The 24709-nt window shown below is 48.8% G+C and overlaps 4 protein-coding genes across 4 annotated transcripts; 2 read left to right on the top strand and 2 right to left on the bottom strand.

Moving 5' to 3' along the window:
- Positions 1–64: 64 nt before the first annotated feature.
- Positions 65–3278, top strand: F5147DRAFT_814342 (uncharacterized protein; the record flags this gene model as incomplete). The annotated part of the gene is made up of 4 exons (XM_041443518.1): positions 65–1625; positions 1680–1828; positions 1881–2183; positions 2763–3278. 4 exons carry the CDS (start codon positions 65–67, stop codon positions 3276–3278), a joined length of 2529 nt encoding a protein of 842 aa, XP_041289141.1.
- A 428-nt stretch (positions 3279–3706) lies between these two features.
- Positions 3707–5930, top strand: F5147DRAFT_777374 (uncharacterized protein; the record flags this gene model as incomplete). The annotated part of the gene is made up of 8 exons (XM_041441971.1): positions 3707–3772; positions 3824–4167; positions 4214–4353; positions 4663–5118; positions 5169–5206; positions 5254–5442; positions 5493–5636; positions 5682–5930. 8 exons carry the CDS (start codon positions 3707–3709, stop codon positions 5928–5930), a joined length of 1626 nt encoding a protein of 541 aa, XP_041289140.1.
- Positions 5931–13268: 7338 nt separating this feature from the next.
- Positions 13269–16815, bottom strand: F5147DRAFT_655853 (uncharacterized protein; the record flags this gene model as incomplete). The annotated part of the gene is made up of 7 exons (XM_041434026.1): positions 13269–13325; positions 13380–13535; positions 13579–13664; positions 13803–14402; positions 14430–16596; positions 16653–16750; positions 16794–16815. 7 exons carry the CDS (start codon positions 16813–16815, stop codon positions 13269–13271), a joined length of 3186 nt encoding a protein of 1061 aa, XP_041289139.1.
- A 3418-nt stretch (positions 16816–20233) lies between these two features.
- F5147DRAFT_839451 (CHAT domain-containing protein) lies at positions 20234–23792 on the bottom strand (the record flags this gene model as incomplete). Its single annotated transcript, XM_041444222.1, has 4 exons — positions 20234–23224; positions 23280–23377; positions 23425–23564; positions 23620–23792. The coding sequence occupies 4 exons, from the start codon at positions 23790–23792 to the stop codon at positions 20267–20269; spliced, it is 3369 nt and encodes a 1122-aa protein (XP_041289138.1). The 3' UTR covers positions 20234–20266.
- Positions 23793–24709: the final 917 nt, after the last annotated feature.

Below are 24709 nucleotides of genomic sequence, written 5' to 3'. Positions count from 1 at the left end.
CCGCATTGAGGCCAATGCACGCCACGTCGCCAATGTTAGCTCAAATTGACTACTCAACGAAAAAATGCTGTCCAACACTGCAGTCTCATCCCTTGTCGACATCAACCGGCTTCTTTGCGGTAGAATCAGCTCTATCGGCGTCCCTGTTGGTGAATTGCCACGTACCTTGGACATCGTCAAACCCCTCCTCAAGCGTGAGCTGCAATCCCGTGTTATTCACGAGGGTGTCGGCAATGCAGTTCAATTGCAGTTCAAGAACTCCATTTTCAACCAAATCGTTCCTCAAACCAATATTGAGGTAGAAAGCCTTGGATTAATCAAGTACGATAGGCTTGCAGGACCATCTGCATACTCTAGCAAGGGATGGAAATTCAACCACAGAAAACGAGTCAAGCGGACTGAAGAGTCTGACTCAGAGACCGACGGACTGGAGGATGATGAAGGCTCGGCCACAGAGATTGATGAGGACATAGAGGACAACGACGACGATACGGATAATGGCGGTGGCTCAAAGCTCAATTATGAGGGTTCACTCGGGTCCGCGATCCTTGGAAAAGATGAACTACTCGAAGGGAGTTGGGATGGCCAAGACTTTCAAGCTGGATCGAAGAAAAGACGACGACGGGTGGTGCACACTACCGAGACAGACCTTCAGCGGCTCTTTTATACCATACAGTACCACTTGCGCAACTCACTGAAGGACAACATCCCCTACACATTTGCGATGGGGGCCCGGTACTGGACTGCAGAGTTTTCTACCACTGCTATTCCAGACTCTTTCAATGCCTGGCAGAAGCCTGATTTATCCCTGTTCGACTTCACACTCCTGAAGGAAAAGAAGTCGTGGGCGAATGTCCTGGCCTTTGTGGAGCACACCTCTTCTGATCTTTCCAAGAATAGAGGTTTAGCAGTGTATTGGGGGTCAGCAATTAAAGCATATTTAATCATCCAAGAACAACCATGGCGTCGATTCGTACTTGCCTACTCAATCTGCGCGAATATGCTCCGTGCACATTATTTCGACCGCTCTGGCGTCATCATATCCCTTCCTTTCAACATTCACAAGTCTCCCGGCTCTATACGCCTCTGCGATGTGTTAGCTGCCCTCACACTTCCGGATAGCCGCCACCTGGGTCTTGATCCCACTATTCACATGTGTCACGCTGTGTGCAATGGCACCCATGTCGATCTTGCAGATGGGGCGATAGGCTGGGTGGAAGACAACAATAACAATGTCTATTCGATCATGGCTGTGCTGTGGAAGAGCCATGGGTTTTTCTGTAGGGGAACGGTCTGTTATCGTGTTAGAAACAAGGAAGGAACAGAGTACGCTCTGAAAGATTGTTGGGTAGAGGAGTTGAAAAAAATGCACGAACCAACCGTCCTGAGGATGGTCAAGGGTATTCCTAACATTGTAGAACTCATTGACGATTGGGATGTTTATTACGAGGGGCAGCCTGATTGCACGGCACGTATTCGCGAGATATATGACCAGGATCAACGAGACGACACCGCATTCTGTAATAGATTTCACCGGCGTCTTCTCTTGAGCCCTTGTGGGGAACCACTCTCTCAATTCAGCTCTAGAACGGAGCTGATCGTGGCTTTTCGTCACTTTGTAATTGGTGAGTGATATCAACTGCGCAGAACATAGACTTGCTAATGATGATATATTTTAGCTCACCAAGCAATGATTGAAAGACGAGTCCTACATGGGGACCTCAGTCCTAATAACTTTGTCATGCATGATGGCATTGGCTACTTCATCGACTTGGACCACACCACAGTGTTAGCAGTAAATACGACCAGCACATATTCGCCTGGTACTGTAAGTTTGTTTCCGAAATTCACCATGCTTGCTTTTGACTGTATTGTTACAGGGTACTATGCCATATATTTCGATCTGGATTCTCCAGAGCATGATGAAAATGATCGATCCCAACGTGGACAACAATGACCCGAGCAAGGACGTCGCCCTGGCCAATGCTGTTGAACGGCTGATTGAACACAGGCCCTCTGATGACCTGGAGTCGTTGTTCTACATATTTTTTGAGTTTGTTGCAAAGTATGGGGGCGCGCATGGTGAATTAGCACCATCCTGGACTCGAGACTCACTGCCATGGGCGAGTGCCTATGAAGCCTTGGGCAAGGCTGATCTCAAAGGGGCTTTGGGTACTGTTACAGTAACATGGCACGAGTCCCCCGCCAGCAGACAGCCCTCTGCCACCGCACGGCTATAGATGATAGCGGAGTCTCACCAGCTCTGTGAAGACAGATGACGATAGACGATAAGCGGCAACTGCCGGCTTAGATAAGCGGTCTGGACCGCACGTGACATGACATGACGACATAGGTCTAGAAGACCTATTAATATTATCAAGATAGAAGGCAAGCCTCGTGTTGCCTCATGGACTGATAGAAGATAGAAGGCAAGCCTCGCGCTGCCTCATGTACTGATAGAAGGATACCATGTGGATCCTATCTACGATAGAAGCCCGCCTCATGGACGCTATCTCTGACTCATGTAGATAAGCAGATTAGAACCCAGCTTTAGGCTGAGCTTAGATACGAAGAGTAGCCTTATATAAGGTCGAAGATTAAAGTAGACGTTCCTTACTTTAATCTTACTAGGTACAACCCAGAAACTAGTCTAATCAACTAGGTTTACCCTTGAACTCCTTGTCCCACTAAAGCTACTTGCTCGACATCGACTCGTACCTTCAGTGACGCCTCTCACTGTCTGTAAACCGCTATCATCTCAGCGTAACCCCTCGTTAACCACCACGAGCTACGTTCGAGTACGCAACCTTTGCTTGTCTGTAAAGGCCGACGACTCTCAGCACTCGGTACCACTGTCATGGTTGTCGCTGTTAGATTATCCTAGTCGCACACGACCGCTTGTCGTAACAGGTACCTGCTATTTCACAAAAGTGGGGGTTGTCCTGGACCCAACTTTCATGGTGGAGACGACATCAGATTACTTTGCAACATTTAGGCCTCTCATTCAGCACTGGCAAGCTTTAGTTTGCCTCGCGAACAAGCCCGATGAGAAAGAGAGAGTGGAGACCACTCACAACAAGGTTCTCGAGGTTTTGACTGCATTTATCGACACCTATGTTGAAGTTGCACCCATAAATCCCTCAGCAAGTTCCAATCCTATTCCCGAGGTAGGGTCCGGGGGGGATAATCCTCCCATAGGTCGTCCTCCAATTCCCGAGGCAGGGCCTTCAAGACTTTCACTGCGTCGTTCTACCCGGAATCTTCACAAGTCCCGCTGAAAACATTTTTGTCTGCAGTGCCCCTCGTACCCTCTCCTCAGTCTGACCATCATATTTGTCTATTCAATATAGACTTTCTCCGAGTCTGTCCTGTAATTCTAGTTGTCTTGTACCTCCTCCTCCTCCTCTTCTCCTTATTCCCTTATGATATCCTGACTTGTTTTTTGTTGTGCGAACTTATGTCGCTTATTACGTAATACACGACAGCTACTTTAGCGCTAGATCAGCTTATACTATTAACACATTAAGTTTCCAGCTTTCCTGATGCCTCCAAGAAAGAAGGCCAAGCATTCTGCCCCAGCAGCAGCTCCCTCTCAACAAAGCAAGAGAAGCACACGAGGTGTTGGTGGCCATGTAGCGCAACTGAAAAAACCAGAGAAACACTAGCAGCCCCAGCAAGGAAAGGATGCAAGGAGCCCATTGTTCAAATGGGCGACTCAGATGCCGAAGAAAACCCCATGGCTCTGTCACAGCTTCAGAGAACGAAGAAAAATGTAATGGTTCATTTTTCTAACTGCTACAAGCTGATGACATATCCTAAGCAGCGTTCTGTTACAGCCGACAACCAAGTCAGGTCAGGATCTCAGCTCTCTCGCACTCCTCATCCCGGCCTTCCCACCAATCAGCCTTTGGGGAGATTTGGATTCAAGCTGCCCATGTCTGATATTCGCAAGGCACCGTATTCCAGTGGTACTACCTACGGATGCCAAGCAGCAGACAAAAATGTCATCGAAGATCGGGATTTTGAGGGTGACAGGGATTCTGACTTGGAGCATGATAGGGATTTAGGCTTGGAGCGCAACAATCGGGATGATTCTGAGGGTTCTACTAGTGAAAATGACAACCAGGGTCCAGATGATAATCTCATGGAACACGAAGACAACCAAATGTAAGTGTCTACTTCTCCGCCCTAACCATCCTCATGCCCGTCGCAGGGACCGTGATCAATTCCCACATCAGCAAGAGGACCAAGCAGATCATTTCGATGATGGGCTCGAGGGTGGAATGCAAGCAGATTTCGATCAAGGTATTGATGACGAGCCCGACGATGCAGCTCGACAGAAATCACAGGAAGGTATATAAAAAATTTACATGTCCACCTAGTCACCTTTTTTTTTCCAGGGTATTGTTGATGTCCTTGAGCGTCATCAGGCGAAGAATGGACAGCGCAAGGCTCCTTCGCAGGCTTCCCTCTTGAGAGCGAGACATGCTGAACGTCTCCGCCGCTTGAAGTCACCTCGTCGACTCTCACCTCGACGTGCCTCTCCTGCTCGAGTGCAGCATAGATACTCACCCCCGCGTCACTCACGTATATCTTCCACTTGCTCAAGGTCTCCTCGTCGGCGCACAAGATCTTCACCTCGGTGCACAAGATCTCCATCAGCTCATCGACATGAACATCAACCATCTGCACGCACTTCTTCCTCTCGCGTACAGTCTCCTCGTCGTCCTCCATCTCGGCCAAGCCAGTCCTCAAATCGCATACAGCCCCTCTCCTGGGCATGCTCTTTGTCGCGGTCCGTTCCCAAGGACACTTCTCCATCTGATCGTGCAATGTCACCCACTCTCCATTCTCGCTCTTTCAGCACCACACCTGAGCCAGATTCACACAGCAGCAAGAAGGCACGAAAGATCAAACCAACCCAAGGGGACCCCATGAAGCTCGGCTTTTATCCACCTTCCTGGCAGGCACTTTTGCAGGCAGCAAAGGTAGAAATGTGTCTCCAAGCTGTGTTGACACATGCTGTTCCAGAGCATGGAGACGCTCTACAACTCGCACAAGAAGTCCTGGATGCTGAACTCTGGAGGTACCACGAGAAGAAGATCAAAATGGATAAAGGTAAGTGTTTATCGCACCACCGGACGTCCTCGAATCTCATTATTTACAAGGCTATTTCCCGGAGTACAAAGCTCAAATGTCCCGAGTGGTAAGCATCTCATTAACTGATGATCAGCGCGCTTATTTTATCATCAGCTCTGCAATGATTTGTTTACATTTCGCACAGAGCTGAAGAAAGTCATCATACCCATTGCGAAATCAGCATATGACATTTTCCCAAAGGGCACAGTCACACGTAAGGAGGATATACAGAAGCACGTCATCACAGCCGCCACTAAGCTCCTCAAGACTGGTGGTTACCTTCGTATTCCTGACTCATCTAACGTATGTGATCACTCCTCGCAATGTGGCTGCTCACTGTTTATTTTTTCTAGGGCAAATGGAAAAACTTTGTGTCGCAAGCTCTTATGGATGGCTGCCTTGCATTTCATTATAGCAATAGCAAGAAGGCGCTCAAAAATACAGATGAATTTCACCGCACAATCCCTCCAAACGCGCTTATTCTCGTGGCTGCTGTGGTACGCTGTGATTTATTTTATTTTCCATTGCTAATTAGTTAACAGATGAAGGGCGTCATTTCTGGGTTTTCTGAAACTGGTACCGACAAAGTACCTGACCTCTCCGCTGATAGATGTAGGAACAACTTTAACTTGTTGCAGAAGTCTCTGGACAAACTGATGGACATTCCCGAACATCGTGACAAGCTTGAAGATATGCTGGTGCAGTGGGCTGGTATTGCGATGGGTGAGCTTGTTCATGGCGACTCGAGTGCAGGAGGCAGTGATTTGGAGGATGTCAACATCATTTTATAATCTTGCATACTAGTACTCATGTTTTACAATCTACGACAATCAGCACAATTTATGCTTCCTGTACAAGCTTGTATGGTGTCCTACAAATTACATAAGCTTATACAGCATGTCTCATCTGCAAAATGTGTCTCGTCTGCAGACTCCACACAGTGTGTTCTGTTTGTCTGTATTGTGGTGCTTGTATGGGTTGTGGTGCTTGTATGGGTTGTGATGCTTGTACAGGTTGTGATAGCTTGTACTACCTTGTAACAGGACTGTAAAGAGGGGACTTCCTTGTGTGCCTGTGAACCTTGTACAACCTTGTACAACCTTGTACAACTTTGTACAAGTACCCACTAGTTTGCTGATGCCGTTCAAAGCGCAAGGCACCTGCACCAACAGCAGTGTGAAAAAGTTCGAGGAAATAGTCGCTAGCAACCACTACTGAATTCATGGCATGTTTCTTTTCATTCGCATTGCTCACAGGCTGATACTCATGTGTTATCTTTATATTCTCGCTTTCATTTCCTCACTGTTGTATGCTACTGACTCATGTATTTCTCACATTCTTGTTCTGGTGTCCACTCTCAATTGACCGCATTCACATACATAGGCTCGGAACGATACACTCCATTGTACTTCAATACTTTGTAATATCATGTTTTAATGCAATGTTTTATCATATCAGAACACAATTGGTAGTGATGTGCACAGCCTGGCTTCAGGCCATGGGCCGGCCCAAGCCGAGCCTGATTAGGCCGAGCCGAGCCGGGCCCAAGTCAGGGCCCGGCTTGAGCTGTTGGAAAGCCAAAGCCGGCGGCTCAAGCCGCAGCTTTATGTCCCTGCTCATCCATCATCGATATCAATGCATCCTTACTTTAGGGAGTCGAATCGTCTGTTACAGACTTCCGTGGACATCCGGACATCAGGTACGAGTTTATTTACTATATCTAAATCTGTCTAACCATTGCTACTCTAGTCTCTTCTGCAAATCCAACATGCACAGGTCCGATTTATCCACGCACACCGCAGGTGTTCAATCCGTGTTTGTAACTCTTTCTTCTTAAGATAGTGGCATTGACTTTTTCTGAACCAGTATGTATGATCATGCGCACCTTGCATCGAAGCCACTGCAAATTTCTACGGGACTGCGATATCGATTTGAAACTTTGATAGGCATCACTGGGTACAAGATGGTAAAATACAGACCACGATGGTCAGAAGTTCTAATGATGGCCGGAAGTTCTAATGGCATCTTTGGATGTCGCTTGGCGTCCTCAGTTTTTCTTCGTAGTTCTCTTTGAGGTGAGATGAATTGCGTTGCTGACTAGTACATTTGCTGACCTTTTCGAGCCGGGCCTGCTGTTACGACTGGGGTATGTCGAGCTGTCTTAGTCCGAGTGGACTGAGATTCAGCGAGACAGACGTGGTTCTTCTCTCGAATGAGAGGTCAAAGGTTTCTGGCTAAGGCAAGTATCGGCGACTTCCTTAGATTGGTGGTTTTTAGATAGCAAGGTTGGAGACCTTGCTAAAGGACTAGTTCCAGGTAAAACCCAGTAGATTAAAGTGAAGAACTACATGTGGTACACTACGTATCTATATAGCGAGAGTTCAAGCGGAGCTTGTAAGTGCGTATCAAGATAGAAGGCGGACAGCCCGCTTGGTAGACGATAAGAGATAAGAGATAGTAACCATGGTGCGGACAGCCCGCTTTGATAAGAGATGATCAGCTAAACATAGTGATGGTTACTAGCACGGAAAGTCAGCTTAGCGATGATATGAGTAAGAGTCTGGGAAGTAATTGGTCGTTCAACAACGGCTGTGTTCATGGACCATTGTCCGGTAACAAAGGAGAAGCGAAGAGAATTAATGTGCCGTAACACCTGCACATCACTAAAACTTATCGACTTTTGTAGACAACAAATGTTGTCTTCATGGGATCTCCTCCTCCCGTCTGCATATTCGCAAAAATGGTGGTTTCTTCGAGGCTGAGAGCCGCTTGTGGTATGCAAACTCAAGTGATGGTCCAAAGTTAGAGCTGAGAATTTGTGTAGGACCTGTTACTTAGCCATGCCGCTTTATATCTGTGGCTTTTTGATGCTGGGCGCTGGGATACAAAATCTCAACAAAGCCGCTCTCATCATAGGCTGGGGCATTGCAACGTGTATTGTAATGACTGCTTCCCTCGTCCTGCCCCAAAGATTGACACGCTTGCTCATTTTGTTTTTGAAAGCTGTCGTTGAGCCCAAGCCGAGCCGCGGCTTTGGCCTGGCTTTGGCCCACGGCTTGGCCTGAGGTTTTGCAAAGCCCAAGCCAAGAGGTGGGGAAAACCTTAATTCCCAACATGGTGCTCGTCATTATATAAGCTAGAAAACTCTAATGTACCGCCACTTGAAGTTTCGAGAGCAGCATTCTGAGTTATTCGACAGCGGCGCAAGATCTTGATAAAAATTTTAACTGAGCACTGGAAGGCCCCCATTTGTACTACTTAATAATACATCTAGATAGTCAGATCAATGAGATAAGAGCGTGGAATGACGCTACTAGCCAAATCAATCTGTCCGGTTGTAAAAACTGAGAACATGTGACCAATATAACGCGAGACACGTGAATATTGATATGACGCACCTCGTCTCTCCGTTGCCTCACACCACCATCAAGACTCATTCATTTTTGCATACTCTCATTCAAATTATGTATTCTACAACACAATTGCACGCACAGAATTTCCCAGCAAGTTATGAAAACTCGGCTCCTATCAGAAACGAGGCGCATATAGCCACATTGCTTGAAGTGACGGACTTCGTCGGATCAGATCCCAACACATATTCATCAGTATCTGGACACTCTAATAGCCCAGACATAGACTTCAATGTACAATTATCGGATGATACCACGCAAACAGCATACCAAGAAGACTTCCCTAACTTATCGCCTCCTTCTCAAGGTCCTAGCTCGTACTGGGGCCGATCAGATTCAGACTCACAATGTTCTTCTTCAGTTCCTGATTCCGAGATCGATATCGAGGAACAATTATTACTAAACACGCCGGACTCACTTTACAACGTGTACATGGCTAAGGTGCTAGCAGTAACCATCAGTACCCAACAACAGTACCTAGCAGCGGAGCACCTACCTGGGAAACAAAGTGCATATACAAGCACACATTCAGGTATGGATCCGTCGATTCAGGATCGAAAAACAAGCCCTGTCACAACTTGCCCCTCAAATGCGAACTTTGCCACCCTGTTCTCCCTCCTCAACCCGGCAAGACCATGCGAAAGGTACCCATTCTCCCCATTGAAGCTGTGTGGCGCTACAACATGATAGCACACATCCTGGACCAGCACGAGGAGTACACTGTCCCTGGACATAGAGAGGCAGGAGTTCCATTGCCGGTAAGCGTTTGGAGGACGATGAAGCTTACGGATCTCGAGCAGGGTGCTTCACACATCCCAAAGGATCGCTGGCAGCCCTTGTACAGTGGTTCGTTGGAGCGGGAGAAGGAAAATGTACCTGTAGCGTCGGGTTCTCGTACTAAATGTCCTGCCGTCGAGTCCGCTGGATCTCTTCTCTCCAAATGAGCTCGTACATCCCTCCAGCATAGTACTTCACGTTAGTTTGCTTATTTTTCACACCCTTCATAGTTCCGTTGCTTGATCTGTTTGTTGCATGCTCTGTACCAACTCTGTACGCATAAGTTGCTCTGATTTGTGATTGAGACAGCTACTATATATGGCTAAGAGCATGTTCGGATAGAAATATTTGCATGAAGTTTTGAAATATTGATCACGCAAATTCGTCGGCATTGTCCCGAAAGTTCGTCGGAGCTTAAACCTTCCTTGTCTCCTACTGTACATACTAATCGATATAGATCTCTTGCTCCTCCTCCTCCTTTGATATCCACCAGCGCAATAGACTGATCGCTGGTGTCATCGCGATCACTGCGATCTGTACTCAATATACCAATCTTATCATGGCTCAACCTGAGGCCCATGAAATCCCTACAAGGCGCACACCTGCGCACTGGAGAAACGAAGAAATCACCGCACTTGTTAATCATATGTACGATAACCGTGCAAGTGGTGATACCTCCAGCAACTTCAAGCCACAGGTGTATACTTCTGCACTAACAGTCATCAACGATGATCCCGACCTTCAACCATTGCGGATCGGTCCAGCAAAGACTGTCAAGATGGTGAAGAGCAAGTGGGCATCAGTGCGTCCATCCAACTCTGTCCTTCACTCACTTTACTGATTCAATATTTCAGCTCAAGTCTATTCATCACGCTATCGATAAATACCGCAACCAGACCAGTACACACTGGGACGGTGCCAATGGAGCTGGGATCCATGGCCCTGCAGCATCCGCTGTGTGGGATTCGTATGTTGCGCTCAGTGTACATCAGCCCCTTTTATTTTTCAAATAAAAGCTAACATTTTTTAGTCCAATTCTCACATGCGGGGCGCCATGCCTTCCACCCAGGTGTTATGGGTCCTCCACCAGTACCAGATGCTGATGAGGATGAGCCTGGCCTTGCTCAGGCTCCAGCCCTCTCTTCTGCCGGTCCTTCCACCACTGCCAATCATTCATCTGTCACCGGCCCTTCATTCACCACCGGTCCTCGCTCTAACACTGGTGGTCTCTCTACCGCTACCAGCTCTGCTGGTGCCAAGCGCCCTTACGAGGGCACCAATGTGGATTCTGTCGAGACCACTTCGTTCGCGTCGACCCATGATTCGGCTCAGCCGGTCTCCACCACCTTGGTGTCCGCCCCCCCCTCAAAGAAAGCACGTTCGCACGTCTCTCAGAAGATGACCAATGCGGCCAAGATGAGCAGTGCAACACAGGCCGCCAAGATCACGCCTGCTGCTGCCGTGATGGGACTGCAGGGCACTGTCAACCGTCTGACAGATATCTTTGAAAAATTCATTGTTAGTTCCATGAATAATGGTACCCTTCCACCTCCGCCTCCGCCTCCACCTGTGCCTGAGCCTGAGGACAGCATGGACTTGGTGACACGCGCGGCACACCTACTGCAAACTGAGGATGCCGACATGCCTGCTGACCAGCGTGCTGTCTTGATAATGGTCCTTGGTGAGAAGAACAACGAGAGATTCCTGAAGTTCTATGTGTCCCTCACGGACAAAGCAATCAGGCGTCCGTTTATTGAGAAGCTCATCACAGATGCAATGGCGGGCTGAAAATATATCATGTACCTTGTTCTTTACCGCTTGCTTTCGTTTCAATGTATGTACAATACTACATGTTCACAACTGTCGCAATGCATCAATGTTTGTCTGATTTTGGAGGCTACAAAGTGGTACTCGAAGTGTGAATTATTCCGAAGCAAAACTGTCCTGATCCTCATCCTCATCAAAAGCGTCCTCGAGGTCCTCATCCCCCTCATCAAGATCTATCCCTTCGAAAGTACGTTCTAACAAGATGCGCTGATAGTCATTCCACATCGCAGATCCTTGATGAAACTCAAGTTCGTTATCTTCTTCGATAGCCGCAATATCGTCTTCTTCGGCATTTCCACCAGAATATCCACCCTGCCAGTCTTTGTCGTCATCTTCATCGTCGGCTTCGTTGGTGGGGATGTTTGTGGGATCATGCACGCGGATGAAGTTGTGAATGGCGCACAGTGCGGCGGGAATTCGCGCTTGCAACTCCATGGCATATGCAGGCGGCAACAGCAAGATCCGAAAACGACGCTTCAAAACGCCAAAGATGCGCTCGATGACGCTTCTTGCTGATGCATGTCGCAAATTAAATAGTTCTTCTTTATTAGCAGGCCTGTAGGGAAGATGAGTTCCAAATTGAGCTTGATTCAAGTAAAAGGACCTAACTGGTGTTTGCACGTCCCCATTCAGCTAGGTGATAGCGCACACCTCAGTATGGCACAAGTAAGCCGGGACGGAGTGGATAACCCGCATCTGCAAGAAAATACTTGCGTGGGGGAACTTTGAAGTCATTCAGACACGCATCTTCATAAACACGAGCGTCCGTTGCAGAGCCTTCCCAGCCGGTGAGTGCGTAGGTAAATTTGAGATCGAAATCACATGCAAAAAGGCAATTTTGAGATAGGAACCCCTTCCGATTATGATACACAGCACGGTCAGTAGCCCTGGGGGTCACCTGAATATGGCTCCCATCTATTGCACCAATGGCACCTTTAAAAAAAGGCCACCACTCAGGGTTTCTGCGGACTTCATGAGGGACGGACCCATCAGGAAACTGGACGTATGTTGAATAGAATGGTTCGGAGGAGAAAGAAACGAGGATCTTGCGAAAGTACCTATGCGCTAGAGTCAGATATCCACTGCATCCTAGATAAAAATAAATGTACTTAGATATTGTTTCGTTTGAGTGTTGGAATCTCTCCCCGACATGTCTGACTGATAGGCTGGTCACCGAAGCGTACAGAAAGATAGCGAGTTGTTCCTCGAGGGAGATGAATTTGGAATCTGAGTGGCCCATAGCGCGAAGCTGAGTGATAAGCTCCACAAAGGCAGAGGCGTGCATGCCAAGTTCACAGCGGATGTGCTCTGGGTGACCAGTTAGTAATTCAATAACCCAGTCCTGCCCAGAGAGGGCCGAGGTGTGATATGGTTGTCGGTCCTTGGGATATATGGTCTGCAATGTACCATGTGTTGCAGCGACTACTATACTGATAACAAGTCCTATACATTTAACAAGACGATCCCGAACCTCCAGTTGAGGATTGGAAACGAGCAAGGCGAGCCGTTGATGATCCATTTCGAATTGATCTTCTTGAGCATCCATGACGAGGAGATATGCGATATACCTTTGAATATCAATTGATAACAGCTGCTGATTTAATTAAAGCTCCGACGAACTTTCGGCACAATGCCGACGAATTTGCGTGATCAATATTTCAAAACTTCATGCAAATATTTCTATCCGAACATGCTCTAAATTACGGTGACTGTAACGCTGTCACCGTGGGGGGGGCCCGTCCAAAGTTACGCCAGGTGTATGTCATGAACTCTTATTTCCCCCACCTCTTGGCCCAAGCCCCCAGAAGCCAAGCCCAAGCCGGGGCTTTCAGGCCGAGCCGGGCCCACACATCACTAGCAATTGGAATGTCTGATCAATCTGAGTGAGAATCAAATGCCTGATGTATATTGAAATGTCTAGTATATCAGAACGCTAAACTAATGTCAGACTAATATCATATGGCAGTGAGAATGGCGGAATTTTAGTTTCCATACATTGTCCGACATTGACGACTTGCGCCAGATACTTATGGCAGGTGTAGTAGCTCCGACATTGCCATATATACCTAGGTCTAGGTTTTGTAATTTTGGTGATGTCGATGTCCTTTATATATCTTAGTGGCCCAGGCAGCTTGCTTTCCTGTTAGACCTTTGTGATATCCATCCATGAATCTACGAGATCGGCGTGCATGCTCGGAGATAGTGGCATTAATATTGTGGTCTTACTGGTATGTTTTCCTTTCCTTCTTTTTCCTCCCTCTTGAGCTTGGTCCTTTTCGTATTTCTTTCTGCATATCCACCAAGGTTCTTCAGGTGTTTCAGTGCACGTTTGGGCATTGTGCCGTGGTAGTTTGAGAATGTCGTACCAATTTTGTGTTCCCCCTTAGTTTGTCACGCAACAACAAGGCTCAAAAGGGCTCATAACATTCGTTTTCTTAATGGCACTTTCAATTTCAATTTTTTCAAAAATCCAGCCGCGCAGCGTTGTGCGCAGTGTAAATACAAAGAACCCTGCGCGATAAAATAGGTGTTTTACAATTGCCATTAACATTTCAAACAAAAGTAACGCTTTGTCACGTTTCGTTAGCGGGAAGTGCGTGGGCCATACCTTACCAGACGACAGCAATACGACGCAGTAGAACTACACACCAATGTGAACAAAAACCATCCTCTGCTCCAGCGGCACTGTCGTCTTGACGGCATGTGTGGCACGGTTCAGTGCCCAAGCCGCCTTCGTACAGTCCATCACATCTCCATCCTTCAAATCTTTGAACATGGTTTCATAGAAGGCTTTGACGACATGTTTTGCGACAGAGTCGTCGACTTGCCACAGCGTCCCAATGACGTTCTTGAACCCCGAAAACTGAAGACCAGCTGCGAGGTGAATCACTTCATCAGGAGTCTCCTCATCTCCGACGGCGGTATGACACGCGGATAAGAACGCGAACTCGGCGTGCGGAATATCTCTCTCCATGATGTGTGTGGCCGTCGCAGGGACGAGCTTATGGACAAGCTCGAGCTCGCTGTCGACGGCCTTGAGTGCCTTGCCTTTTCCTGCACCCGGTTGACCTTGTCCGATTGTCACGAAGGATGGAGTGACGCGCTTCTTCATCATCTGTCTGGATCTGACCAGAGCCGAAAGTGTGGGTGTGTAAGAGCAGATGTAGAGATCCTCCAGGCATTTCTCCCTAGAGCCATCTGAGTTGGTTCGAAACGGGTGAGCTGCGTGGAGAGGAATAGACGTGAAAGCTGCAGTTGGACACAGCCAGATTCAACAGTATTTTAGTTTCAGATCATGTTGGAGGACGTTGACGATGGGTAGCATGATCTCGTCCCATACCGTCCGCAAGAGGACTATTAGATCGTTTCGCGGCACTTTTGTGCCCAGGGCAGATGCGTTTCGTATTGCCCTGGCAAAGCGATCCTTGAGATTGGACAGATCCGCGAGAGGGACAGATGGCAAGGGAACATGATGGGGGTCTCCTGACGTCGGGACGATGATGGCATTGCACGAGTATTGGCTCGCAATGAGAACAATGACCGGGCCCTGGCGCGCTGCCGCTTGCATGTCTGCATATAAAGGCGGGAGCAGGAACCGCGAGAACCCCCAAAGATCACGTATCTTAGCTACGGCAGCTTCCCATTGCCTTATAAGCATCCTGTACTCTATTGCTGCCCTATCAGCAGTAGCGCTGTCGGTAATGGTTGCAGAACTCTGGGCTGCATTGGAAACGAGTTTACTCAGCTCCAAATAATTGTGCGCTAGTGTCGGATTTGTTGACTCAAGGTCTTCAACTGGAGTCCTGAGTCGAGATGCCAGCGACCATTGCTGGCCACGACCCTGCTCTGCGAGTTCGACTGCGTGGCGTAGATTGTGATTGCGGATGGCGCACGATGCTGCATCTACAGGCAGCGATCTGACACCATTGAAGGCAGCAGCAGCTTCGCGTCGTGAAATTGTCGATGATCGCGTTGCCAAATGACCGTCAAGAAGGTCGAAGTATGTGTTGTAGGCCTCCAGTGCGGATGTATGACTGTGCGTCTCTGCAGCGGCGACCCATCTCCGGGCTGTTCTAATGCGGTATGGAAAGCCCTGAGGGGGGTGTCTTGATGCCAGTCTGAAGTTCTCCATTGCAAGTGACAAATCAGCAGGGTCGTGTAGAATCCGGTAACGAGACAGATAGGCCTGCTGCAACCATCTGTAGCTGAACCATCTGTCCGGGTGCAGTGAAGACAGAGCCGCCAATGATTCTTGACCAAGAGCAATGGCCTCCTCAACATCGTCGTTCTCCCGAGTTTCCATGAAACGAGAGCAGAGCGCGGAGCTCAGATTGGAAAGAGTTAGATGATGCCCTGGATCGTCAAACCGCTTTAACCGAAGGGATTCACGATACCGATCAATAGCCTCGTTGAGATACTCTCTGACTCGCGATTTGTCATATCTGGTTTGGAGCGCGAGGGCAAGGTTGTTAAGCGTGGTGTCACGACGTGGATGTCCAGGTGGGCACAACGTCAGGGCCTCGCGATAGAGACTGATAGCTCGGGTCATGTCATCAATGTCGCCGCGTTCGTTGAAACGATCGACGAGGGCGCTCCCTAGGTTGTCTAACGAGCAATCACGAGAATCGTGCCCAACAGGGTACAGGTGCAGTGCTTGTTCGTACAAAGAGATGGCCTCATCGAGGTCATTAGGATTGCCTTGGTGCTTATAGCGAGATATGAGCGAGAGAGCCAAGTTGTTAAGGTAGGTATCACGGTCAGTATGTCCCTCGGGACACAAAGACACGGCTTCACGACGAAGCTGTATGCTCGTGTCAAGATCATCGATGCTGCCATGCTGATCAAACCGTGCTTCAACTGCTCGTGCAAGCTCGTTGAGAGTTCTGGGACGAAGTCGATGGCCCAGAGGACAGAGCTCGAGGACGACTCTTCGAAGGTGGATGCCTTCATCGGATCCATCTGTTGGAAGATTGTTGCATTCTTCGATCACATAATCAACACCATTTCCCCCTGCTGCGATGCTACGAAGGTACGTGCCCTCTGTACATAGAGGCAGTAGCTCATGGTAGAGTTGGGCAGCTTCGCAGATGTCTGCAGCAGTACTTTTCCTGAGGTGGCGCCAAGTCAGCGCTTCGGTAAGATTATATAGGGATAAGGGATGATCGGGATGGTGCTGCGGACGCAATGCAAGGGTGTCGCGGAAGAGGGAAGTGGTAGTATCAATGTCTTGAACATCTTTTTGTATGTAGCCTTTGAGGAGAACCCACGCGAGGTTGGTGAGAGCCGTTGCGCGGTCTGGATGGCCGACCGGACACTGGTCCAGAACCAATTGAAAATGCTTTACAGCATCATTCAAGTCAGAAACCATCCTACTTCTCACGTATTTGGCGAGTCGTGCATAGCCCACATCTGTGTGTCGAGCAATTCCGCAGTCTACGAGGGACTGCAGTCGGAGTTCCGTCAGCAAAAGCTGTCAGGACGGAGTTCGGGGTCGCTCACATCGAACAGTGCGCCGTTTTGATCGTCGCAAGCATGTACAACGGCAACCTTCAGTGTGATCGAAGGTTGGACACCGCGCACGGCTGGAAAGGATAGATCTACGAGATGTCAGTATATATGCATGAATGAGAAGCGAATCACTCGCCGAATGGTTCATCTCCATGGTCGAGTAGCTCATCCCACGACCTTTTAATTTTTCCGATGACCTCTCCCCCGCCTAGCATTCGACCAAGCTCATAGGACGCCCTGATCTCCATTGACAACGCAGGTGAGGAATGTGATGGTCTATAAACCAATGATCAGTTCTCGCATCACGTCACAAGATCTCTGTGGACTTTACAGAGTTACAGTATCCCCCCACGCTACAGATTCATCAGATGATAGGACACCGATGGCCGATTTCCAGCGTTTCCTCGAGTCGACATTGATGGATATGTAGATGCCAGCAGGAATACGCTCGGAAGGGACTTGAAGATTTTTTCCACTGGTGACTGTAGATCGAGTGTGAGAATCATGAAACAGATACCAAGGTATATGGAGGGACTCGCCTTCAAGTCTGATATATCGTTCTTCTAGGCTACTACGTGTGATTGTGGGACGAAACAAACGACGAACGACACGCAGCATCGGAAATTGAGAGGGGTTTAGAATGAACAGTAGGAAAAGGTGGACGGTGGATAGAATGAGTTAGGCTGTAGATGGAGTTCGGCTGAGAGGGAGAGAGAAGGTTGAGGGTTCAGGCCATGCTGTACGTGTATTTCCATGCTGTTGAGGGCTGGAGTATGATAGACGCTGGTATGATTGCACAAGCGCTGGGAATGGAATCACCGATCGGGATCAGCGGAAGAATCTGTGCTAAAGTAGAGAACGTCATGAACAGTTTGTAGCGACCGCGGCCTGCCAACGTTGAAAGGAACATGCGAGTCTCAGAATATCAATGATTGCTGCTCCTGGGCTTGCATCTTACTATTCAGTTAGCATGCAAAGGCAAAATGTAGAATTGAATATATTTTGTAAGGTACTGACAAAGGCAAATGTACAACGTTTATACCGCTGAAGACGGCGGGAAAAGCAAAGTCGAATGATTCCATACAACTCGTCGGATTGAGCTGACAGTGCTATGGTGTGAGGGGGAGGATAGTCTTGCCTACACCGAGGAATGAGAAAAGAATATGGGCTTCAAAAGCAAGGATGCAACCAACCATATGCCCGTTCGGTGAACAAACAAGGTGTTCAGCAAGTTGTGACGGCTGCCGGATTCACCCATCGCCGAGAGTTATACCCTGCAGGAAAGGGATATCCACTATATGTGGCACTGTGTGGACAAGCTAACAGGTTCATCGTACAGGGAAGTCTTGAAGGTGATAGAAACACAATTTGGCCGAGGACATGAGCATGAGTAACATACCGAAATATCTCGAATACGATCACTGGTACACTTTCCTTCCGTTCCCACGGTTTCGTAGCCCGCCGCTATTTTCAAATTACACATAGCTAGCTTCAAGTATCGACTTGGCTTGTACTAGCCTACCTCCCCAATAGCCTGACAATATAGCTGCTCCCGTCGTCATTCCCAGCTGTAACTTTCAAATTTACAAATATGTTCGACAAATCTCATCCTGCACACTGAAACGCATGCATGAATTACTACGTTGAAGATTTCAAATGGCGAATCACATTCACCATCATCTGATGCTCTAGCGTTGGCATTGGCTGTCGTTGCGTCTGTTTTGAGTTTTATTCTTGGTCTGAGAAGTGGGCGTTTTCTCAAGGGAATTGCTGGAATCTCAGAGACCAATCATTGGATATCAGTCTGCCCATTCCAATGGCATAGAGCTGCTGCTTACCTGTCGACCGTCGAAGGGGTCGCGGATTGGTTGGTGCTCTCATCTCACCAGTGTACTTGTCTCCTCCAAAGCTCAGCGCTCAGGCTCAATCTGGGACAATGTGTGCATCGAGGGTGTTATGTCACTGATAGTCCAAACTGACACCCCTCTCGTTCAGTATTTCCAGCCACGCCTTCCCACTCGCTGTATTCACTCTCCCCCGCACTGAGTCGCCATCCGCTCTTGCCCACTCTTGGTGTCCAGTCATTGTCGCCCGGTCTCAGTGTCCGGCTACTCACCATGGGTCTGTAGCTACTCGGCCACTCGGGGTCTGTCAGTTATGTTAGTGTTGCTTTGATGCTGCTAGCGCTCAGTTATCGATCACGCCAGGTGCCATCGTTTTTTATTCTTAGTGCTACATATTCCCCTTCCTCCTAGGATATCATTTGCTTGATTGCACAAGCTGTGGGAGCCGCATCCGCTGCGCATGCTGCCGACACGAAGACAAGCGCTTCGACGGTATGTACACCATCCTATGTTTCGTCTGTCATTCACATCATCGAGATAGTGTGCGAATATTATGCTAGGAGGAATTGCTGCTCAGCTTTACGGGCGAGTGGTCCCGTAATACTTGTCTCACTGAAATTCACGTCCTTCGCTTTCCAGTTGCAGTGGGGGTCTAAGTTGCTTTGGCAACTAAGACTCTTGCGTTTGAAATATAAGATACCCTTCCGCTGTGTTGAACAGCCTCATATATCGGAGAAAGCCTGAGGCCAACGTGCTGTGAGTAAGAGCTTGCAACTCATGCTTTGTAGCATGGCGTTCTGCACCCTTCTTGCATCTTCATTTGGTCAGTGTTCAACGTACCCCGTTATCAGCCGTTACAACGTACTCAAATTCGTTCTTATATCGGGGTACCGTACTGTGGAGCTCGCCAATGGATGGGCTGGACCAGCGATTACGACGGAGGGCTACTTTGTTGCGTTGTCACTATCTTCGCTAGGAATACGTTGACGATGCTCTATATTGGGTAGACTGGCTTGATGGTGACGTAGTCACTGTCGCTACTCACACTCTCGATCTCTTTCATCCGGGTGTCTTGGTGAAGAAGGACGATCCCATGGCTCATGCTTTACAGCAAGCCATCGACGAAGTAGTAATTCGATCTAGATTTTTAAAATTTTGATTACTTTTGGATGGTACTACGAAGAGACGACTGACCGTCACGTTTACCAGTAGAGCAGCTGTTAGGACCTTCCTCTACACTCAAGTATCTACTTACCAGCGTGCGGACATATATGGCACATCATAGCATGTTATAATAACGCCTGTTTTCTTTCCTGAATCCCGTTCTCTCGTTTCAGCATTGATTATCCCTGGGAAGAGCACCTCACCTCTGCGTCGGAGCTCCCTCTGCATGATAGTCCCCTGAGGGCAGACCCAAACTTGACCTTGCTTATAAGATATTGATTGTGATTCATCGAGCTTTCGCGGTGCAGAACTTAACGCTTGAAACTTGAAGGATCCCTAGTAACTGGTAAGTTTGACTGGCCCAAATCCCACCCACCCAAGTACTCAAGCAGAAGACAAGGCTGCAAACGAGTCGAGTACACAAGAATTTTGGGTGAACATTCTAGTCGACAACATAATATAGTATACGAAAACGAGATAGGGTATAGCTAGAGTGCAAGAATATATCGGGCTCATGTTTTACAACAGTAAGAAAGAGGATCGCAGATGAACAATTTGTGAACATGTACCAGACGACAGCAATACGACGCAGTAGAACTACACACCAATATGAACGAAAACCATCCTCTGCTCCAGCGGCACTGTCGTCTTCACGGCGTGCGTGGCACGGTTCAGTGCCCAGGCCGCCTTCGTACAATCCATCGCACCTCCATCCTTCAAATCTTTGAACATGTTCTCATAGAAGGCTTTGACGACATGTTGTGCGACAGAGTCGTCGACCTGCCACAGCGTCCCAATGACGCTCTTGAACCCCGAAAACTGAAGACCAGCTGCGAGGTGAATCACTTCGTCGGGAGTCTCCTCATCCCCGACGGCGGTATGACACGCCGATAAGAACGCGAACTCAGCGTGCGGTATATCTCTCTCCATGATATCGAGCAGCGTCAGATCTTCGTCTCTCATGACGAAATGCGAATTGTAAGGCTGCTTTGGGTCCTGCTTGCCATGACAAGCTAGGTGCACCCACGTGTTCTGCTGCAAAGCTTCGAGCGCACCTGCTCGTGTGGCTGCGTCGCCAGAAATATTAGTGTGTTTGGCCGTCGCAGGAACGAGCTTATGGACAAGCTCGAGCTCGCTGTCGACAGCCAAGAGCGCCTTTCCTTTCCCTGCACCCGGTTGACCCTGTCCGATCGTCACGAAGGATGGAGTGACACGCTTCTTCATCGTCTGTCTGGATCTGACCAGAGCCGAAAGTGTGGGCGTGTAAGAGCAGATGTAGAGATCCTCCAGGCATTGCTCCCTGGAGCCATCTGGGTTGGTTCGAAACGGGTGAGCTGCGTGGAGAGGAATAGATGTGAAGGCTGCAGTTGGACACAGCCAGATTCGACAGTATTTCAGTTTCAGATCATGCCGGAGGACGTTGACGATGGGTAGCATGATCTCGTTCCATATTATCCGCGAGAGTACTATGAGATCCGTCCTCGACTGCTTTGGGGTCATCTGAGATGCTTCTCGTATTGCCCTGGCGAAGCGATCCTTGAGATTGGTCAGATCTGCGAGAGTGACAGATGACAAGGGAACATGATGGGGGTCTCCTGACGTCGCGACGATGACGGCGCTGCACGAGTATTCACTCGCAATGAGGATGATGACCGGGCCCTGGCGCGCTGCCGCTTGCAGGTCTGCATACAGAGGTGGGAGTAGGAACCGCGAAAACGCCGGAAGATCATGTATTTCAGCAACCGCAGCTTCCCATTGCCTTGTAATTCTCCTGTACTCCATTGCTGCCTGATCAGCAGCAGCGCTGTCAGTGATTGTCGCAGAACTCTGGGCCGCACTGGAAACCAGTTTGCTTAGCTCCAAATAATTGTGCGCCAGTGCCGGATTCGCTGACTCAAGGGCTTCAACTGGAGTCCTGAGTCGCGAGGCCAGCGACCATTGCTGGCCACGGCCCTGCTCCACAAGTTCAACTGCATGTGGTAGATTGTCACAGCGGATGGCACATGATGCTGCATCTGCTGGGAGCGTTCTGGCGTAATGGAAGGCAGCGGCAGCTTCGCGCCGTGAAGTTGCCGACGACCATGTAGCCAAATGAGCATCCAGAAGCTCAAAAAATGTCGAGTAGGCTTCCAGCGCAGATCCATGACCATGCTGCTCCGCTGCAACGGTCCAATTGGATGCGGTAATGATGCGTGCTGGGAACCCTTGAGTAGAATGTCTTGATGCGAGTCTGAAATTCTCCACTGCAAGAGACAAATCGGCAGGGTCGTGTAGAATCTGGTAACGAGACAAATAGGCCTCCTGCAGCCACACGTAGCTGAAAAACCTGTCCGGGTGTAGTGAAGACAGAGCTGCCAATGATTCTTGACAAAGAGCAATGGCCTCCTCAACATCTTCATTCTTCTGAGCTTGCGTGAAACGAGAGCAGAGCGCCGAGCTCAAATTGAAAAGATTTCTATGGCGCTGTGGATGGTCAAGCCGCCTTAACCGAAGGGACTCGCGATACAAATCAATGGCCTCGTTGAGATCCTCGCTGACTTGCGATTTGTCATGTCTAGTTTTGAGCGCGAGGGCAAGGTTGTTAAGCGTGGTGTCACGATGTGGATGCCCAGGTGGGCGCAACGTCAGTGCCTCGCGATAGAGGTTGATGGCTCGGGTCATGTCATCAATGTTACCGCGTTTGCTGAAAAGGTTGATGAGGGCGTTCCCTAGGTTGTCCAATGAGTAATGACGAGATTTGTGCCCAACAGGGCGCAGGTGCAGCGCTTGTTCATACAAAGAGATGGCATCATTGAGATCATTAGTATTGCCTTGGTGCTTAAAGCGGGATACGAGTGAAAAGGCCAAGTTGTTCAGGTAGCTATCACGGTCAGCATGTCCCTCAGGACACAGAGACACCGCTTCACGACCATGCTGTATGCTCGTGTCAAGATCATCGATGCTGCCGTGCTGATCAAACCGTGCTTCAACTGCTTGTGCAAGCTTGTCAATGGTTCTAGGACGAAGTCGATGGCCCAGAGGACAGAGCTCGAGAACGACTCTTCGAAGGTGGATGCCTTCATCGGATGCGTCTGTTGGAAGATTGTTGCATCCGCCGATCACATAATCAACACTATTTTCCCCTGCTGCGATGCTACGAAGGTACGTGCCCTCTCGACAGAGAGGCAGTAGCTCATGATAGAGTTGGGCGGCTTCGCGGATGTCGCCAGCAGTACCTTTCCTGGAGTGGCGCCAAGCCAGCGCTTCGGTGAGATTATATAGGGATAAAGGATGATCGGGATGGTGCTGCGGACGCAATGCAAGCGCGTCGCAGAAGAGGGAAGTGGTAGTATCAATGTCTTCAACATCATTTTGGATGTAGCCTCGAAGGCGAACCGACGCGAGGTTGGTGAGAGCTGTTGCGCGGTCTGGATGACCGACCGGACACTGGTTCAGAACCAACTGAAAATGCTCCATAGCATCGTTCAAGTGAGGAACATTCTCGCTTTTCATGTATGAGGCAAGTTGTGCGTGGCCCACATCTGTGTCTCGAGCAATCTCGCAGTCTACGAGGGACTATAGTTGGTGTTCCGTCAGCAAAGCTAACAGGACAGAGCATGGGGTCGCTCACATCAAACAGTGCGCCGTTTTGATCGTCCCAAGCATGTACAACAACAACCTTCAGTGTGATGGAAGGTTGGACATCGCGCACGGCTGGGAAGAATAGATCTACGAGATCTTAACATTTGTGCATGAATGAGAAGCGAATCACTCACCAAATGGGTGATCTCCATGATCGAGTAGCTCATTCCACAACATTTCAAGTTCCCCGACGACCTCTCCACCGCCTAGCATTTGACCAAGCTCATAGGATGCCCTGATCTCCACTGACAATGCAGGCGAGGCATTTAATGATCTATAAACCGACGATCAGTTGTCGCATCACGTCAGAAGATGTCTATGGACTTTACAGAGTTACGGTATCCCCCCACGCTACAGATTCATCAGATGACAGGACACTGATAGCCGATTTCCAGCGTCTCCTCGAGTCGACATTGATGGACACGTAAATGCCAGCGGGAATGCGCCAAGAGGGGACTCGAAGATTCTTTCCGCTGATGACTGTAGATAGGTCACGAAACATATACGGAGATGATATGGAGAGACTCGCCTTCAAGTCTGATATATTGGCTTTCTGAGCTACCGGACATGATGTTGCGATGCAGCAAAATGATGAGGATCGAGGATGGGTAGGGTAGTGGACGGGATGAATGGGAAGGAAAGATGGGGGTAGGGATATGGGGACTGCAGATAGAGTTCTGCCCAGTGGGAGATTGAGGCCTAGGGTTCAGGTCACGCTGCACGTGTATTTTCATATTGTCAGTAGATGTTCGGCACGATAGACGCTGGTATGATCGCACAAGCGCTGGGAATGGAGATCACCGGCCAGAATTACCAGAAGAATCTGTGTTAAAGTAGAGAATGGCATGAACAGTTTGTGACGGAAGTGGTCTGCCAACGTTGAAAGGGACATGCGAGTCTCAGAGTGATTGCTGCTCCTGGACTTGTATCATACTACTCAGTTAGCACGCAAAAGAATTGAGTATATTTTGTGAGGTAACTACAAAGGCAAAAAATGTCTATATTGCTGAACACGGTGCGCAAAGAAAAGTACATACGACTGGTCCAATTGAGCTGACAGTGCCATGGGGGAGGGATGATCTTGTCTGCAGCGACTCGCGAGAAATAAGAAAGAATAAGGCGAGAATGTAACTAATCACATTCTCGTTCGGTGATTGATGATTGAAATATTGACGAACGAAAGATTGAGAGAGCTGTGAACGCTACCGGATTCACTCACCGCTGAGAGATAACAAACTGAACCCTGCGGAAAAGGAATATCCATTATAGGTGGCACTGCATGGATAGGTTGGCAGGTCCATAGTGTAGGGAAGCCTTGAAGGTGACAGGACCATACTTTGGCCAAGGATATGATTATTGACATTAGTACGACTTGAGGCTGCAGAATGGCAGAGGTTACAGGAGCGGACCATTGCAGTA

This window comes from Suillus discolor (assembly GCF_016758755.1).
Source record: "Suillus discolor strain FC423 chromosome Unknown F5147scaffold_58, whole genome shotgun sequence".
NCBI lineage: Eukaryota > Fungi > Basidiomycota > Agaricomycetes > Boletales > Suillaceae > Suillus > Suillus discolor.
This window is presented reverse-complemented; position numbering and strand designations above follow the sequence as displayed.